Source organism: Dendrobates tinctorius, unplaced genomic scaffold (assembly GCF_039654945.1).
Source record: "Dendrobates tinctorius isolate UK_male_01 unplaced genomic scaffold, ASM3965494v1 ptg000003l, whole genome shotgun sequence".
In the NCBI taxonomy this organism is placed as follows: Eukaryota; Metazoa; Chordata; class Amphibia; order Anura; family Dendrobatidae; genus Dendrobates; species Dendrobates tinctorius.
The window spans coordinates 20,035,001-20,053,466 of NW_027361671.1; the positions used below are offsets into that span (position 1 = coordinate 20,035,001).

The 18,466-nt window shown below is 45.3% G+C and overlaps 1 protein-coding gene across 1 annotated transcript in view; it reads left to right on the forward strand.

Annotated features, from left to right (window-relative positions):
• ADGRV1 (adhesion G protein-coupled receptor V1) overlaps positions 1–18,466 on the forward strand; it is a 732,030-nt gene that overhangs the window by 342,605 nt on the left and 370,959 nt on the right. The window contains exons 58-59 of the mRNA XM_073580638.1: positions 10,125–10,307; positions 17,994–18,173. Of these exons, the coding sequence (XP_073436739.1) occupies positions 10,125–10,307; positions 17,994–18,173 (363 nt within the window). The remainder of the gene's footprint in view (positions 1–10,124; positions 10,308–17,993; positions 18,174–18,466) is intronic.

Genomic DNA, 18,466 nt, shown 5'->3' on the forward strand with positions numbered 1-18,466 from the left:
CGCCCACACACCCAGGGCTGTGGGGTACTCGGTACCGGGCCCGATGAGCTTTAATGGGAAATGTCACGGCAGCTGGGACCTGGCCCGTGGCCCTGGGCGCCCATTGTAAAAGGAGAATGTTCAGTGTGCTTATGGTAGTGAAAGTTTATAAGTGATTCGTGACGCCACCTGTGGTTTTCGGCAATAGAGATGTAAGCCGACGCTGCAGACAGATCCTGTGATCCTGTGATGTGCTGACTCTTGCTTAGGTACCGGGGGATGAATGATGGCAGCCGCAACCCCGGGGGTGGACTGATGAACGGCCGGTAGTTGCATCCATGTTGGCACAGGACGGGGGCATGCCAGTAGAAGCCTGCGCGGCCACGCTAGAGCCGGGCTGGGACTCAGCTCCTGTCCCACAGCCTCCGGAACCCGCATGTACCTTCTTTGGGCAGGCCACATCCAGTGACAGCACCAGCCTGGAGGTGGTGGCGGCCGCTGTAAAGGGTGTCGCAGCGGCCGTATGCTCCGCGGGGGTTGCTTGGGGGAGGATGGCTTCTCCCCACCATTTTCTTCTGGCCTCCGCCCTCCTTCCATCATGGCGTTCTCGCCTCTTTTCCCGCCACCGGCCCCCGCTCCTCCTTCTGGGGGCGGCATCTTCTTCCTACTCCTCCATACCAGGCCAGTATACGAACCCCTCGGGGGGTGGGCCATGTCGCTGTCGCATAGAAGTTCAGACAGGGGAGGCCCAGGACAGTTTGCGGTCTTTTCTTAGGACCACCCAGGTTGTCACGCCCTTCTTCACCGCGCCGGCGGCCATTTTTAGCATTAATTTCACAGTCTATCAAATTAGATCTTCTGCACATTTCCAAAAGTTTTAAGTCCAACAGATCTCAGGCACACAGAACCCGATGGCATCAGGTCTCGTCATCCTGTTCGTGACGCCAAAATGGGACGCCCTCACACCCAGGGCTGTGGGGTACTCTGTACCGGGCCCGATGAGCTTTAATGGGAGATGTCACAGCAGCTGGGACACGGCCCGTGGCCCTCGGCGCCCATTGTAAAAGGAGAGTGTTCAGTGTGCTTATGGTAGTGAAAGTTTATAAGTGATTTGTGACGCCACCTGTGGTATTCGGCAATAGAGATGTAAGCCGACGCTGCAGACAGATCCTCTGGGACAGATGGTGTGGTGCAGCAGTGATGTTATAGCCCTCCACAGGCAGGGCTGTAGTCCCAGGGCAGTGTAGGTGAAGTGACACTTAGATGGTGTAGTTTCAGGAGCGAGTGATGTAGCAGTGCTGGGCAGGTTGGCGCATGAATAAGTGGAGGACACCAGGCATGTAGTTCCAAAGCTTTACTCACAGTCTGTTGTGCAAACAGGTGCCTGCTTCCGTGCCGTGTCCTCCAGGTTAGGGACTCAGTCAACCTCCAGGCCAGATGGAATACTCCTTTCCAACACTCCGCCAACATATGTGCCTTTTCTGAACGTCTCCTCTTGTAGCGCCTTTGAGTGAAGTACTCCTAGTACTGAGTTACACTGGAGTTCCTCCTGTGAGATGTTCCTATGAACTCTACTTGTACGGCAGACAGCTGTAGCCTGCTTCGGGGACTCATTGCTATTAAGTCCCGGCTCACTAATATGTTGCTGTTGTGCCCCCAAGTCTTGTGTGGGAATAAAGCGGTCAATACTTCTATTCCTGACGCAGGACCATTAGTATCCGTACAACCTCGGGGACCGGACCCCGGCCTTGCGCTTAGAACTTGAAAAGGGTTCTCCTCTAACCCTGGTCCTTGTTCTCTTATTCTCCTCACGTTCCGTGCTAATCCTTCTTCCCAATGGAGAATCAAGCTTCCTTTCTCTGTCTCTTTCCTGTGCCAGCAGACTCAGATCACTGTGGCCTGCTGCAGCACTTCCTTCTTCCATCCCTCTCCCGGGGATCTTCTCTGTCTCACACACTGTCCTTCTACATCTTCACTCACTGACTGAATGAAAGACTGACTGACTCAACTCTTCCAGCTCTTTTGGTGCGAACTAAACTCCACCCACCTCCCAGCACGTTTCGTGTTCCAAGCAGGGAGCCGCCAAAGGTGCTTTGCTACACTACTTTGTGGTGTGGGGTGCAGGTGTTGGAGTGTGGTCAGGTGTTTCCACCTTACCTGGATGGTGGGGCACCACATCTCAGGAGGAGGTGCAGTACCTCTGTGGCGACTGAGCCTCAGGGGCGCCACATAAGAAGGCTAATGGATGGTTAGAATACCCTTGAAAACCCTTGTGCAAGTATGTTAGCACAGCTGGAAACAGTTTGGCTGATTAGAAAAGCTGTAAACCTAACCTTCCTTTGAGCTAGTTGAGAATCTGGAGCATTACATTTGTTGGTTCCATTAAACTCTCAAAATGGCCAGAAAAAAGAACTTTCACGTGAAACTCAACAGTCTATTCTTGCTCTTAGAAATGAAGGCTATTCCATGCGAGAAATCGCCAAGAAACTGAGGATTTCCTACAACGATGTGTACTACTCCCTTCAGAGGAGAGCACAAACAGGCTCTAGCCAGAGTAGAAAGAGAAGTGGGAGGCCCCGCTGCACAACTGAGCAACAGGACAAGTACAATAGAGTCTGTAGTTTGAGAAATCGACGCCTCACAGGTCCTCAACTGGCAGCTTCATTTAATAGTACACGCAAAACGCGAGTGTCAAAGTCTACAGTGAAGAGGCGACTCCGGGATGCTGGCCTTTAGGGCAGGGTGGCAAAGAAAAAGCCATATCTGAGACTGGCTAAAAAAGGAAAAGATTAATATGGGCAAAAGAACACAAACATTAGACAGAGGAAGATTGGAAAAAAGTGTTATGGACAGAAGAATCCAAGTTTGAGGTGTTTGGATCACACAGAAGACCATTTATGAGACGCAGAACAACTGAAAAGATGCTGGAAGAGTGCCTGACGACATCTGTCAAGCATGGTGGAGGTAATGTGATGGTCTGGGGTTGCTTTGGTGCTGATAAAGTGGGAGATTTGTACAAGGTTGTACAAGGTAAAAGGTATTTTGAATAAGGAAGGCTATCACTCCATTTTGCAACGCCATGCCATACCCTGTGGACAGCGCTTGATTGGAGCCAATTTCATCCTACAACAGGACAATGACCCACAGCACACCTCCAAATTATGCAAGAACTATTTAGGGAAGAAGCAGGCAGCTGGTATTCTATCTGTAATGGAGTGACCAGCACAGTCACCAGATTTCAACCCCATTGAGCTGTTGTGGGAGCAGCTTAACCGTATGGTGCGCAAAAAGTGCCCATCAAGCCAAACCAACTTGTGGGAGGGGCTTCTGGAAGCATGGGGCAAATTTCTCCAGATTACCTCAGCAAATTAACTGCTAGAATACCAAACGTCTGGAATTGCTGCAAAGGGAGCATTCTTTGACGAAAGCAAAGTTTGAAGGAGAAAATTATTATTTCAAATAAAAATCTTTTTTTCGAACCTTGTCAATGTCTGGACTAGATTTTAAATTCATTTGGCAACTCATTTGATTAATAAAAGTATGAGTTTTCATGGAAAACACAAAATTGTCTGGGTGACCCCAAACTTTTGAATGGTAGTGTAATTGAGTGATGATTCACTAGGTGGCAGCACACGATTAGAACTTGAGTAGAAAACAGACATTTGTCAATGATGATGATTTCTGTCTCCGTCCATTAAGCTGGAGTCACACATAGCGACTTACCAGCGGTCCCGACAACGATATCAACGTGTCAGGATCGCTGGTAAGTCGCTATGTGATCGCTGGTGAGCTGTCAAACAGACAGCTTCACCAGCGATCAGCACAGCGACGCCGAGCGCGCGGCGTCCCTGTGTTCGTTAGTTACCAGCTCCCTGCATCAGCGCGCTGGTAACTAACGTACACATCGGATATCTAAGGGACGCCCGTCCCTTGGATACCCGATGTGTACGATAGTTACCAGCTTATCGCTGGTCTCCTGTCTGTCACACGCAGTGATGCGTGCTGGCCAGCGGGAGATCAGCGACGAAAGAAATGTCCAGAGGTTTCTTGCAGCGATCAGTGATACCGGCAGGGGGGCCGGTCACTGATCGCTGTCACACACAGCGGTCTCGCTGGTGAGATCGCTGTTGTGTCACAAAACTTGTGACTCAGCAGCGATCTCGCTAGTGAGATCGCTATGTGTGACGGGGCCCTTAGTAGTTCTGTGTATGAAAACTATTTTTTTTTCTAGGAAAAAAAATAAATATTAATTGCTTTACATTAAAATAATGCTGATTGAAGACTACTGAAATAACCAAGACTTAACAATCTGTTAGGCTCAGTATTGTGTTTGTGCACTAAATTCTGTGCATACACTGGGGAAAAATGTTTTTCCTAGACCCATATTTACCACATTGAGGCCAAAAGTGTGTCCTTACGGCCGCTGTTTGGTTGGTATCCATCTGTCATCTGCATATCATTTATTTCACTGTACAGAAACGAAAGCTTGTCAGACCGCATTTTTATATATGGAGAGTCCTATATTGATGTACACCACATCAAAAATGTATAACAGGAGCTATTTATTATACTCACTTATTACAATAGGACCCTAATGTAGATGGGTGCCCCACATATACAATGACTGTGGCCACTGGGGGACATGTACTGTACCGTAAGACCATGTACTCCAGACAATCGGTGCTAATGTGTGCTGTGCTTCAGAAAAAACATATCCCATAATATCAGAGACCAGGGAGCAAAATGTAATATATATGGGTGCAAAGCACCCCAAGAAACCTGACTTCAAGCTCCCAGGTCTATCCAGCAAAATGTGAGATGTGAAGAGACTGTGAAGTTACAGATGTGCTCTCCGTCCGGGGCTCCATGGAGAGTTTCACTGTGTTAGGCTCATATATGTGATTGAAAAATTAATGGAAATTGCCTGCAACTTTCACAATTGGGCTTATAATGGCAAAGTTACTCGCTAATTGTAACCTACAACCAAAAGTCCAGTAGGTTTCCATTTGTTTGCAACAGTCACATTGCAGTTAAATTGTGATGTGTACGTTCTGTGTACACTGTGCATAGGCAGAAAGCTGTGAGGGGATATACAGAGCTCATGAATATGGAGGACTACATGGCAGCAGGTTTACTAGTCCTCTACTGATAATCTTCTGGTGATAAAACTGTGATTTTATCAAAACTGCAGCAAGCAGCCCAGTAAGTGACACATCGCTGGTGTTAAGGTCTCTGTCTCTACATTATTCTGCTCTCAAATGGGGTAGTAAAAACCTGATGACAGATTTCCTTTAAAATCATCTCCATGGAGGAGATTAAAAGTAACCTGTCACCAGCAAAAACGCTATTAACTTGCTGTTATGAGGTTAATCTTCAGGTTAACCCCTTCCCGACATTAGACGTACCATCCTGTCCACGTTACCCAGGCCCCTATGACTGGGGACGGGATAGTACGTCTAAGCGATCAAGGGCGCCCCCCCCGTGGGGAGCGCCGCTGATCGCGGCCGGGTGTCAGCTGATTATTACAGCTGACACCCGGCACTATGTGTCGGGGCGGTCACGGACCGCCCCTGGCACGTTAACCCCTGGCACACTGCGATCAAACACGATCGCAGTGTACCAGGGGTTTAGGGAAGCATCGGAAGGAAGGGGCTCCCTCCATGCTTCCCTGCGGCCCCCACAGCAGTGCGATGTGCAGCGCTGCTGCGTGGGCCTCTTCCCTGCAGGTCCCCGGATCCAATATGGCGACGGGGACCTTCTGGGGCCTGCAGGGAGCTGGCTTCCTCACTGCCTGCAAAGCGCAAGCATGAGGAAGTCTGCTTCAATGCCTGTGACAGATCGCTGATCTGTCACAGCGCTGTGTGATGTGACAGATCAGCGATCTGTCACATGACAGTGATGTCCTCCCTGGGACAGTATAATAAAAAAAAAGTTAAAAAAAAAAAAAAGTGTAAAAATAATTTTAAAAAAATCGCTAAATAAATAAAAAAAAAAAAATATTCCCTAATAAATTCATTTTTTGAAAATATAAAAAACAACAATAAAAGTACACATATTTGGTATTGCCGCATCCGTAACGACCCGCCCTATGAAACTGTCCCATTAGTTAACCTCTTTAGCAAAAAATAATGCTTTATCATCATACCACCGAACAAAAAGTGCAATAACGCGCGAAAAAAATACGCATATAAATATCCATGGTACCGCAGAAAACAACATCTTGTCCCGCAAAAAACGAGCCGCCATACAGCATCATCAGCGAAAAAATAAAGTTTTAGCTCGCAGAATAAAGCGATGCAAAAATAATTATTTTTTATATAAAATTATTTTCATTGCATAAAAGCGCCAAAACATAAAAAAATGACATAAATGAGGTAACGCTGTAATCATACTGACCCGAAGATTAAAACTGCCTTATCAATTTTCTTGCAGGCGGAACGGTGTAAACGCAGCCCCCAAAAGAAATTCATAAAATGATGGTTTTTGTTCTTTCTGCGTCCCAAAAATCGGAATAAAAAGTGATCAAAAACTGTCACGTGCCCGAAAATGGTACCAATAAAAATGTCAACTCGTCCCGCAAAAAATAAGACCTCACATGACTCGGTGGGTCAAAATATGGAAAAATTATAGCTCTCAAAATGTGGTGATGCAAAAACTATTTTTACAATAAAAAACGTCTTTTAGCGTGCGACAGCTGCCAAACATAAAAATCCGCCATAAATAGTAAATCAAACCCCCATTTTATCACCCCCTTAGTTAGGGAAAAATAATAAAATTAAAAAAATGTATTTATTTCCATTTTCCCATTAGGGTTAGGGCTAGGGTTAAAGCTGAGATTAGGGTTAGGGGTGTGTTGGGGTTAGGGTTGGAGTTAGAATTGGGGGTTTCCACTGTTTGGGCACATCAGGGGTTCTCCAAACGCAACATGGCGTCTGATCTCAATTCCAGCCAATTCTGCATTGAAAAAGCCAAATGGTGCTCCTTCCCTTCCAAGCTCTGCCATGTGCCCAAACAGTGTTTTACCCCCACATATGGGGTATCAGCCTACTCAGGACAAATTGCAAAACAACTTTTGGGGTCCAATTTCTCCTGTTACCTTTAGGAAAATAAAAAATTGGGGGCAAAAATATCATTTTTGTGGAAAAAATATGATTTTTTTATTTTCACGCCCGGGCATTATAAACTTCTGTGATAGGTGGCACTAGAGTTCTAGTCCTCTTCCTCTTTGAAGAGACAATTTGCATAATTAGCTTATTTCCCAGAGGAGCATTGTGGCTTTCGGTCTCCTCACCTCGGCATTCTTAGCATGTCATTCTCCGCAAGGAGAAATGATACTTCTTGGATAAACTTCTGTGAAGCATTTGGGGATTCAAAGGGCTCACCACACATCTAGATAATTTCCGTGGGGGGTCTAGTTTCCAAAATGCGGTCACTTGTGGGAAGTTTCAATAGTTTAAGCACATCAGGGGCTCTCCAAAGGCAACATGACACCCGCAGACCATTTCATCAAAGTCTGCATTCCAAAATGTCACTACTTCCCTTCCGAACCCCGATGTGTGCCCATACAGTAGTTTTCTCCTACATATGGGGCATCAGCGTACTCAGGACAAATTGGACAACAACTTTTGGGGTCCAATTTTTTCTGTTACCCTTGGGAAAATAAAAAATTGGGGACTAAAAGATCATGTTTGTCGAAAAAATATGATTTTTTAATTTTACAACTGTACGTTATAAACTTCTGTGAAGCCCTTGGGGGTTCAAAGTGCTCACCACACATCTAGATAAGTTCCTTGGGGGGTCTAGTTTCCAAAATGGTGTCATTTGTGGGGGGTTTCCACTGTTTTGGCACATCAGGGGCTTTCCAAAGGCGGCATGGCGTCCAATCCCAATTCCAGCCAAAAAAAGTCAAATGGCACTGCTTCCCTTCCAAGCTCTGCCATGTGCCCAAATAATGGTTTACCCCCACATGTGGGGGGTATCAGCGTACTCAGGACAAATTGCACAATAACTTTTAGGGTCCTGTTACCCTTGGGAAAATAAAAATTGGGGGTGCAAAGATCATTTTTGTGGAAAAAAATATGATTTTTTAATTGTACGGCTGTACGTTATAAACTTCTGTGAAGCCCTTGTTGGTTCAAAGTTCTCACCACATATCTAGATAAGTTCCTTGGGGGGGTCTAGTTTCCAAAATGGGGTCACTTGTCGGGGGTTTCCACTGTTTAGGTACATCAGGGGCTCTCCAAACGTGACATGGCGTCCGATCTGAATTCCTGCCAATTTTGCATTGAGCTCTGCCATGCGCCGAAACAGTGGTGCCCCCCCACATATCAGGTATCGGCGTACTCAGGACAAATTGCACAATAACTTTTGCAGTCCAATTTCTCCTGTTACCCTTAGTAAAATAAAAAAAAAATGGAACTGAAGTAATTTTTTTGTGAAAAAAGTTAAATGTTCATTTTTTTTTTAAACATTGAAAAAATTCCTGTGAAGCACCTGAAGGGTTAATAAACTTCTTGAATGTGGTTTTGAGTACCTTGAGGGGTGCAGTTTTTAGAATGGTGTCACTTTTGGGTATTTTCTATCATATAGACCCCTCAAAGTGACTTCAAATGTGATGTGGTCCATAAAAATAAAATGGTGTTGCAAAAATGCGAAATCGCTGGTCAACTTTTAACCCTTATAACTTCCTAACAAAAAAAAATTTTGGTTCCAAAATTGTGCTGATGTAAAATAAACATATGTGAAATGTTACTTATTAAGTTTTTTGTGTGCCATATCTCTGTGATTTAAGGGCATAAAAATTCAAAGTTGGAAAATTGCGTAATTTTCAAAATGTTCGCCAAATTTTCATTTTTTTCACAAATAAACGCAAGTTATTTGAATTAAATTTTACCACTACCATGAAGTACAATATGTCACGAGAAAACATTGTCAGAATTACTGGGATCCATGGAATCGTTCCAGAGTTATTACCTCATAAAGGGACAGTGGTCAGAATTGTAAAAATTGGCCCAGTCATGAACGTGCAAACCACCCTTGGGGGTAAAGGGGTTAATAGCGTTACATCCTTCCTGGCGCCTGCACGTAGCTAGACTCTGTGGGAAGAAAATTAACTTTATTCACCCCTGCAGCATTCGGTTTCAGTCACAGGGTTGGCGCTGGTTCAGTCACCTCTCTGAGTATAGAGAGCAGCGGCTGTAACCGCGCCCCGGCCCTGAATGACAGCTGGCTCCTGTGCAGTCAGTGTCAATCAGGACGGGGGGGCGCAGTCACAGCCATCTTAATCATTGAATCAGGCTTATCACTCAACCCCATTGCCACAGGTATATAAAACCCCATGCCCCGCCAAGCAGTCTGCCTTTTCCCAACATTTGTAGAATAATTGGCCGTTCCCAAGAACTCACTGATCCCAGCGTGGTCCTGTGATAAGATATTGCTGTTGTCAGAACCTTACACTTGTTCTCTCCTCCATGTTCACCTGTGAGTAACATTATTGAGATGTGAACGTGTGTAGGAACGGCGGCACCTAAGTCAGGAAGAGACAGACTTTATAAAGTTACAGAGCAGGATCACGAGTGCAGAGTCACGTAGTACACAGAAATAACACTCTCCTGAATTAATAGCTGCAAACCTACCCTGACATTAAAATTGACACAAAAAACATGTTCTGGGAGTTTCATAAGCTTGGGTTTCCATGGCAGATTAGTTGCATGCAAGCCTTATATCACCAAGCACAATGGCAAGGAGTGGTGTAAGGCATGTCACCACTAGACTCTGGAAATGGGTTCTAAGGAGTGACGAATCACAAAGAACAGAGATTGTTTGTCTGTACCTCTTGTTCATGAATAGGTAAAAAATTCCTGCAAAAACTTGAAAACCTTCCCTGAAGAGTGGAAGCTGTCTAGCTGCAACATCAGATTAATACCTATAGCTTTAGAATGAGATGTGCTTGTAGGTGTAAGGTGTAGGAGTCCCAATACTTTCGTCCATAAAGTGATTACGGTATATAGGAAAGATGCATAACTTCTACATCCTAACAGTGGAATAATATGAAACACTTGACATATTCTGTCCTACTTTTGCAGGTCTGTGGACCCACGCTACGATCTTCCTGTGACCATAAGCTTATACCTTTTCTGTTCCAGGGTGTAAATGAAGCTGTGATAGGCTATGAGGTTCCTCCTCCGCAAAATGTACTGAGACTCCCTGTCGTGAGACAAGCTGGAAAATTTGGCCATGTCACTGTTTTTTGGGAAGCGCTGCCTGTCACCGCAAGTCATGAAGATTTTACTCCGTCCTCAGGGAATCTGACATTTTCTGATGGACAGGTCTGTGTAGTAGGAAAATACATTTGGATCGAAGTTTAATATACTCACACTGACATAACATAGGCTACAAATCTGTAGGTCACACATATACACATATACGTGTGTATGTATATATATGTATATATATATATATATATATATATATATATATATATATATATATATATATATATATATATATATATATATTGTGAGGTAGCGCTGTCATGTAAGTAAGGGGTTCTCGCTTGCAGCGATCGAAAACACATCCGGCACAGGATTTTCCAATAAATCATAGTCTATGAGGTTTATTCATCCTTCATAAACCTCCAGCAGCAATATACACAGCATTACAGGAGAGCGTCCATTATACAGGCTATTTAGCCCCAGGGTTATCTCACCCACGTCAGGGTTCCCATATGGCTGTTTCTCCAGGCCGCAGAAGTCCACTCACTCCTCAGGGACTCTCAGATACTGGCCGCCATTACACACACAGCCGCTCCACAGGCTGCTGTTAGTGAGGAGATCCTTCTCCTCACGGGACCTTCCAAACTGGACCAATCAGGTCCCAGCATTCACCCACCTGTGACCAGACCTCAGGTACCTTATATGGTCCATAACCACACCCACAGGTGATCACATGGCTATGACCTCACCCAAGGTCCTATTGCAGACAACCACACACAGGCTTCCCTGACACATTGTAACAGAACGTACTAGTCAGCAGTACCTCTGCTGGTCATTATGATCTTTCAGTATCCTACACCTATCAGGGCAATGGAAATGTTTATACGGTAGTCCTGGGACACCCACACAGCGCCCCCTAGTGGACACAGCGGTCACTGCACCACATACCTCCCCCCTATGTTCAAACCTGTGGGGTTGAACACACAGCATAACCCCCGGCTCTCGAGACTGGGCACTCACTACACCTTGCCCACCAGGTCGAGAGAACCGTCTCCATTTGTCATACGGCCTCATCTCTACGTTAGGCCTCCCCCACTCCCAGCGGTCATAATACCGGTCATTGACTTTGACCCCCCAGTCACGGTTTGTCTGCGTCATCAGACACTCTCTAGTCTCCACCTGTCTGCAGTACGCTTCGTCACCTGATCTTTCTCTCACTGACCGTCTCTTTCGGTTGGTGCAGTCATAAGTCTTAGTAGAGCCTGCTGTCTGGTCTGAGTCTGACTTAGTCAGCGTCTCACAGGAACTATGGTCTTTCAACGTCATCCTGCCAGTCGAACTACCCCTTGCTGACACTCTTCTGCCATCTGCCCTGTCACTTCTTGGAGGAACCGTTCGGGTCCTTACATCTTGGGTTGGAGGCGGCCGCCACCTGGTATTCTGTATTTCTTTATTAATTCGCCGACGGTCCAGCCTCAACTGCTCAATTTCTTGCAGGTACTCCACTCGATACTCCACGAGCATCCGAAATTCTCTCAGGCTTTCTACGGAGCCAACCACCATGATGGAAATCCTATCCACTTCCCTGGATACCTGGTCATCATCAGGAGGGATCCTCACCCTCACCACACCGGAGATATTCACAAGGTCTTGCATTACCTTCCCGGACCTTCCAATGATTCTCCCAATCAGAGTTTTGGGTACCGGAACCACATCTTTCCTCAAACCCAACCGATCCATAGCCTCTCTTGCTATCTCTAGGCGTCGAGCAGCCTTCATATTACTCTGCCTAACCAATTGTTTGACACGTAGACACTGCAAATGCATCTCTTTCAGTACAGCTACTCGGTTTGATGTATCTTCCCTGGCTGATACTATCACCAACTGCCGAGTCTCAGGTGCCCAGTGCACATCACACGCTTTGACCGCCTCTTTGAAAGCCTCATGTACCCCTTCCTCCGCACAGGCTTCTTGCATGTTTTCGGGTACCTCGATCACAGATTTGAAGGTCGTGGTCTTGCTCTCTTCCTGGACAGAAGACTCTGGCTTTACCATGGACACTTCCCTCACTACAGTTGACCCGACCAGGTGACTGTCTTCTTCAGCTCTTTGCTCACCAACTTCAGGAGATTTTATCTCTTCGCGAGCCTTTGCCAAGATAGGTACCGGCAGTTCCGTCTTGTTATCACTCGGACACAGCTGCTGCACATCTCCGTCCAAGCTCTTCTCCCGCAGAAAACCTTCTACTACTCCTCTGAGTTCCTCAATCTCTTCCTTAAGGCTCTTGTTCACACTTTGCCAGGTGGACAGGTGACCTCTGAGCTCCAAGACTTCTTTCTCGAGCCCCTCCACCTTGTGCTCGGCCAATTGTCTCAAGATTCTCTCTTGTTTGACATGTTCTTCCACTGTCTTTTTTATTAGTTGTATCTCCTGATCTTGTTCTCTTTTGGCCAGCACATGTCGCACCACTAATTCTTTAACTATATCGTCAAAGGGTACCACTGAGTCAGTCCTATCAGTCGAATGAACCCCCCGGTTACCCTCTGACTGTGTTTCTATTCCCGTTATCCTCTCGATCAGGTTACCACCAGTCTTGTCATGAGTTTCAGTCAGCCCAGCATTAGATTCTGTCCTAGTGGTGGCTACTGGCAATAACACTTCACAGTCACACCACACCGTACGGTGAACCCCCAAGACACTCTCTATCCATGTTATTTTAGAATTTTGGATAACTAGAGGCGGAAGACCTGTGAAGACTCAGACGTCAAGGTTAGATTTCAGAAAGGCAGATTTTAAGGGATTCAGAAAGATAATTGGAGGGATCCAATGGCTGGATATCCTTAAAGACAAAAATGTCCAGGAAGGATGGGAAATCTTGAAAAATGAAATTCTCAAAGCACAGTTGTTAACAATTCCGAAAAGAGGGAAGAATAGGAAGCATTTAAGGAAACCAGGATGGGTGAACACAGAACTTAAGCACATGCTAAAAAGGAAGAAAAAAATGTTTATAAAATGGAAAGAGGGAGGCATATCTAAAGAAGAATATAATGCTGTCTGCAGAACCTGCAGGGCACAAATCAGATTATCTAAAGCTGAAAATGAATTGAGGCTTGCAAGAGATGTCAAAAGCAATAATAAAGGATTTTGGGGATATGTCAAAAGTAAAAGAAAAGTCAAAGATGCTATAGGATTTTTACAGGATGAAAATGATGAAATGGTAAGACAGGATGTTGAGAAGGCTGAACTTTTAAATTCCTATTTTGCATCTGTTTTCTCTCAGAAAGGAAATGTAACACCAACTGTTATTCACTGTCCTATTAAGGGAATAGAAGAATCCAGGATATCTATAAACAGAAAGATAGTGAGGAAACACTTAGCTAACTTAAATGAATTCAAGTCTCCAGGTCCAGATGAATTACACCCCAGAGTACTGAAGGAGATAGCAGAAGAAATTTTTGAACCCCTCTCCATAATCTTTGAAAATTCTTGGAGAACAGGAGAAGTGCCAGAAGACTGGAGAAGAGCAAATGTTGTTCCAATCTTCAAAAAGGGGAAGAAGGTGGACCCAGGCAACTATAGGCCGGTGAGTCTGACTTCTATACCAGGAAAGATCTTTGAACAAATTATTAAACAACATGTATGTCAATACCTGGATAAGAATGAAGTGATCAAACAGAGTCAGCATGGGTTTGTAACTAATAAGTCATGTCAGACTAACTTAATTTCCTTCTATGACGGTATCACTGATTGGGTGGATCAAGGAAATGCTGTAGATATAGTATATCTTGACTTCAGCAAAGCATTTGACAAAGTCTCTCATACAATCCTTATTGAAAAAATGACTAAGTATGGAATGGACAAGACAACTGTTAGGTGGATTCATAACTGGCTTAGTGATCGGACCCAAAGAGTGGTCGTAAATGGCTGCACATCCAGTTGGAAGAATGTCTCAAGTGGGGTACCACAGGGCTCTGTCCTGGGCCCTGTATTGTTCAACATCTTTATCAACGATTTAGATGAAGGAATTGAGGGTAAACTGATTAAATTTGCTGATGACACAAAGCTAGGAGGGATAGCTAATACTAGAGAAGAGAGAGAGAGGATTCAAAAAGATTTAAATAAACTGGAGAAGTGGGCAGCAACTAACAGAATGGTTTTTAACAGGGAGAAATGCAAAGTACTACATCTGGGCAATAAAAATGAAAAAAGCATATATAGAATGGGAGGAATAGGGCTAAGTGACAGCACATGTGAAAAAGACTTGGGTATACTAATAGATCACAGACTGAATATGAGTCAACAGTGTGATGCAGCAGCAAAAAAGGCAAATGCAATTCTAGGATGTATTAACAGAAGCATACAGTCTAGATCACGTGAAGTCATTATTTCCCTCTACTCCTCTTTGGTCAGACCTCATCTGGAATATTGTGTCCAGTTTTGGGCACCACATTTTAAAAAAGACATCAACAAACTGGAGCAAGTTCAGAAAAGAGCGACCAGAATGGTGACCGGTCTGCAAACCCTGTCTTATGAGGAAAGGTTGCAGGATTTGGGAATGTTTAGTTTGCAAAAGAGAAGACTGAGAGGAGACTTAATAGCTGTCTACAAATATCTAAAGGGCTGTCACATTGTAGAAGGATCAACTTTATTCTCATTTGCACAAGGAAAGACTAGAAGCAATGGGATGAAACTGAATGGGAGGAGACACAGATTAGATATTAGAAAAAACTTTTTGACAGTTAGAGTGATCAATGAGTGGAACAGGCTGCCACGAGAAGTTGTGAGTTCTCCTTCAATGGAAGTCTTCAAACAGAGGCTGGACAGACATCTGACTGGGATGATTTAGCGAATCCTGCTTTGAGCAGGGGGTTGGACCAGATGGCCCAGGAGGTCCCTTCCAACTCTACGATTCTATGATTCTATGATTCTATGTGTCAGCTCCGCTCTTTTTGTTTACCACACCATTCTGATTCACACTGTGGAACGCTTCAGGTGACGTCAGGTCAGTAAATTCGTCTGACGCAATTCTTTCTCCGGTCGCCCTTACGTCTGGCCTGTCCACGTTAGGAGGCGTCAGCGTCTCAGTGTCTGCTAGCCCTACAGTAAAAACGTCTCTATCCTCCTGCCCCACATCTTTAAACATGACAAAGTCCCGGCGCCTCTCAAAGGTATGCACTAAGTTTGGTGGCATACTACCACCTTGGCACTCCCCCTTTGTCATCTCAATTAGGACTCTGTCCACCTTATAATTCACGATGACCCCGTGGAGGCAGCGAACTCTGACGTTTTCCTCGGTCAGATCTAAAACGAGCGGAGTTCCTGTGAGAGTCACCTGACTCTTTGAGTCCAGCCTACCAGGGACTCCTTCCCGATGCAGCATCACGGTACACACCTGCGGCCCATCATCACTATCCGGAAAGGATATCCCACATTCTGACCAAGTCATACACACACACTGCGGTACTCCAGAAATACCCACTGAGTCATCTAGTGCTGTCATTTCTTCAAACTTGGCCCTTTTCTGGACCACCACCCCACTTTGGGTTGCCGCCCCCTCCCGGGACTTCACCCCTTTTTGGGTTACCGTGCCAATTTGGGACTCCACCCCCTTTTGTGCTACTACCCCGATTTGGGTCACCGCCCCCTTTTGGGACTCCACCCCCTTTCGGGATCTCCCCATGTCTGTTATACTGGTCTTCTCAGACCACAGTTCACACCACACAGTTTGTGTCTCTTACGATACCACACAAGTATTTGTTGGCACCACCACAGCTCCTGCTGTCACCGATCACCGGCACCACCGGCGGCTGTTCACACACAGCTGCTGGTGTCACTGCAGCTCCTGCTGCACCGTCTTCGTGGTCCCGCCGATCCACCGGAAGCCGCTTGTCCCCTTCGTAACCCCGCCGGGTTACCGGAAGCCGCTTGTCACCCTCGAAGATAAAAGAAACCACAAAAGCGCGCCCATAGGGCCTTACCAGTGCAGGTATAATGGGTATAAAGAAATAATACAGGGTACTCACCCTTAATAGTTGTGTAAAGCCACAACTACTGTATCCGCTTAGTCATATGCAATAAAGCTGCAGCAGGATGGTGTAGACAGACAGCGTCTGCTACCAATGCTGAAAGAGGAGATCCCAAAAAAAAGAAAAAACACCAGGTCCCTGTGCTGCGAGATCTTCGTGACCCCACTGAGCCACAGCAAGCACCTTCAGGTTTTGCAGAGGTAAAAAAGAAAAAACACATGCACGAAAAAACTCCAAAAAAAACTCACGTATCCTGTCTGTGCGCTATCCAGGACGTACCGTCTCCGCCTGAGACCGTCCAACCCACAGGGCACACCGGGTGCTATTCAGGGAGCCAACCCTCCTCCCAGGGTCTCCCAACACACCGGCTTCACCAGGTCCAAGGTCATATCACGTGTTCCAGGGATCCGATTCCTCTCCCAGAACCTCCCAACACTGACCCTCCAGGACCTTGCTCACTGACCCAGGTCAGTACAACAACGAACACCTGTCGTTACCTGTGTCAGCCACACAGGTCCTCGGGTACCTCTTATCCGCAGAGGCGCCCTAGCAATCACCAGTCTCTTCCACTGAGCTGCTGTCAGTATACGGCTTCCACAACCATCAGCCCTCCTGGCTCAGCGTTGCCAGCACTGCAACATGTGCTGTTGGAACCGCAGCCCTTAGCAACAAAGTTTTTTTTTCTTTTTTTTTTTTTTTTGGCAGTCCTTTTCCATTGCCCCCAGCAACAAGGCTCCTATATTGCCCTTAGCAATTCTCCACCATTTGTGAGGTAGCGCTGTCATGTAAGTAAGGGGTTCTCGCTTGCAGCGATCGAAAACACATCCGGCACAGGATTTTCCAACAAATCATAGTCTATGAGGTTTATTCATCCTTCATAAACCTCCAGCAGCAATATACACAGCATTACAGGAGAGCGTCCATTATACAGGCTATTTAGCCCCAGGGTTATCTCACCCACGTCAGGGTTCCCATATGGCTGTTTCTCCAGGCCGCAGAAGTCCACTCACTCCTCAGGGACTCTCAGATACTGGCCGCCATTACACACACAGCCGCTCCACAGGCTGCTGTTAGTGAGGAGATCCTTCTCCTCACGGGACCTTCCAAACTGGACCAATCAGGTCCCAGCATTCACCCACCTGTGACCAGACCTCAGGTACCTTATATGGTCCATAACCACACCCACAGGTGATCACATGGCTATGACCTCACCCAAGGTCCTATTGCAGACAACCACACACAGGCTTCCCTGACACATTGTAACAGAACGTACTAGTCAGCAGTACCTCTGCTGGTCATTATGATCTTTCAGTATCCTACACCTATCAGGGCAATGGAAATGTTTATACGGTAGTCCTGGGACACCCACACAGCGCCCCCTAGTGGACACAGCAGTCACTGCACCACAATATATATATACAGTATATTGATGACCATTCTCACTATTCCATAAGCTATACTTTATATTTGTCAATATTTCAGTCTAAGTAATGTAAAAACATGGGTAATATAAGAATCTGTGTCTCTTGGTGTAGATTGTTATGCAAAAAAAAAATGAAGTATATAAAAATAATAAAAAAAACTTTTACCTTGGCTCAATCCACCAGAGGGCGACTAAAATCCAAGCGTTCTTACCAAAATGAAAAACAATCTGAGTCCTAATGTATTTATAAAGCAATTTTTGACATGAAATCATGGAGAAATATGTATCTAAGAAAGTACAATAATGAGAATTTTAGCTAATATGAAGGTAACATGTCATTTCCCTTTACAGTCTCTGGGCGTCATTGAGATCTTTATATTGGATGATACTATTATGGAGTTTTTAGAGACATTCAATGTCTCCTTAAAAGAAGTGACAAATGGGGCCAAACTTGGTAAAGACACTACCATCATGGTTAACATTCCCCCCAATGACTCTCCAATAGGATTGTTCAGCTTTGAGAAAAAAGTAGTAAGTATTTATTGGATATTATTTCTGTCCTCACTGCACCCCCCCAAAAAAAGTCTCAATGCCATTGAAAATGTATACTTTAATTATATAGCTAGCAGGACATAATGTTATATTGCAATGTATTATTTCATGATTTTACTGGCTGACCTGTAGCATTGTCATACATCACATCACTATATACAGAAGATGCAGCTCTACAGAGTTACATTACGTCTTGCTGTATCTGTGTGATATGCTGTAATTATAACATAGTAACATAGTTATTAAGGTTGAAGAAAGACTTTAAGTCCATC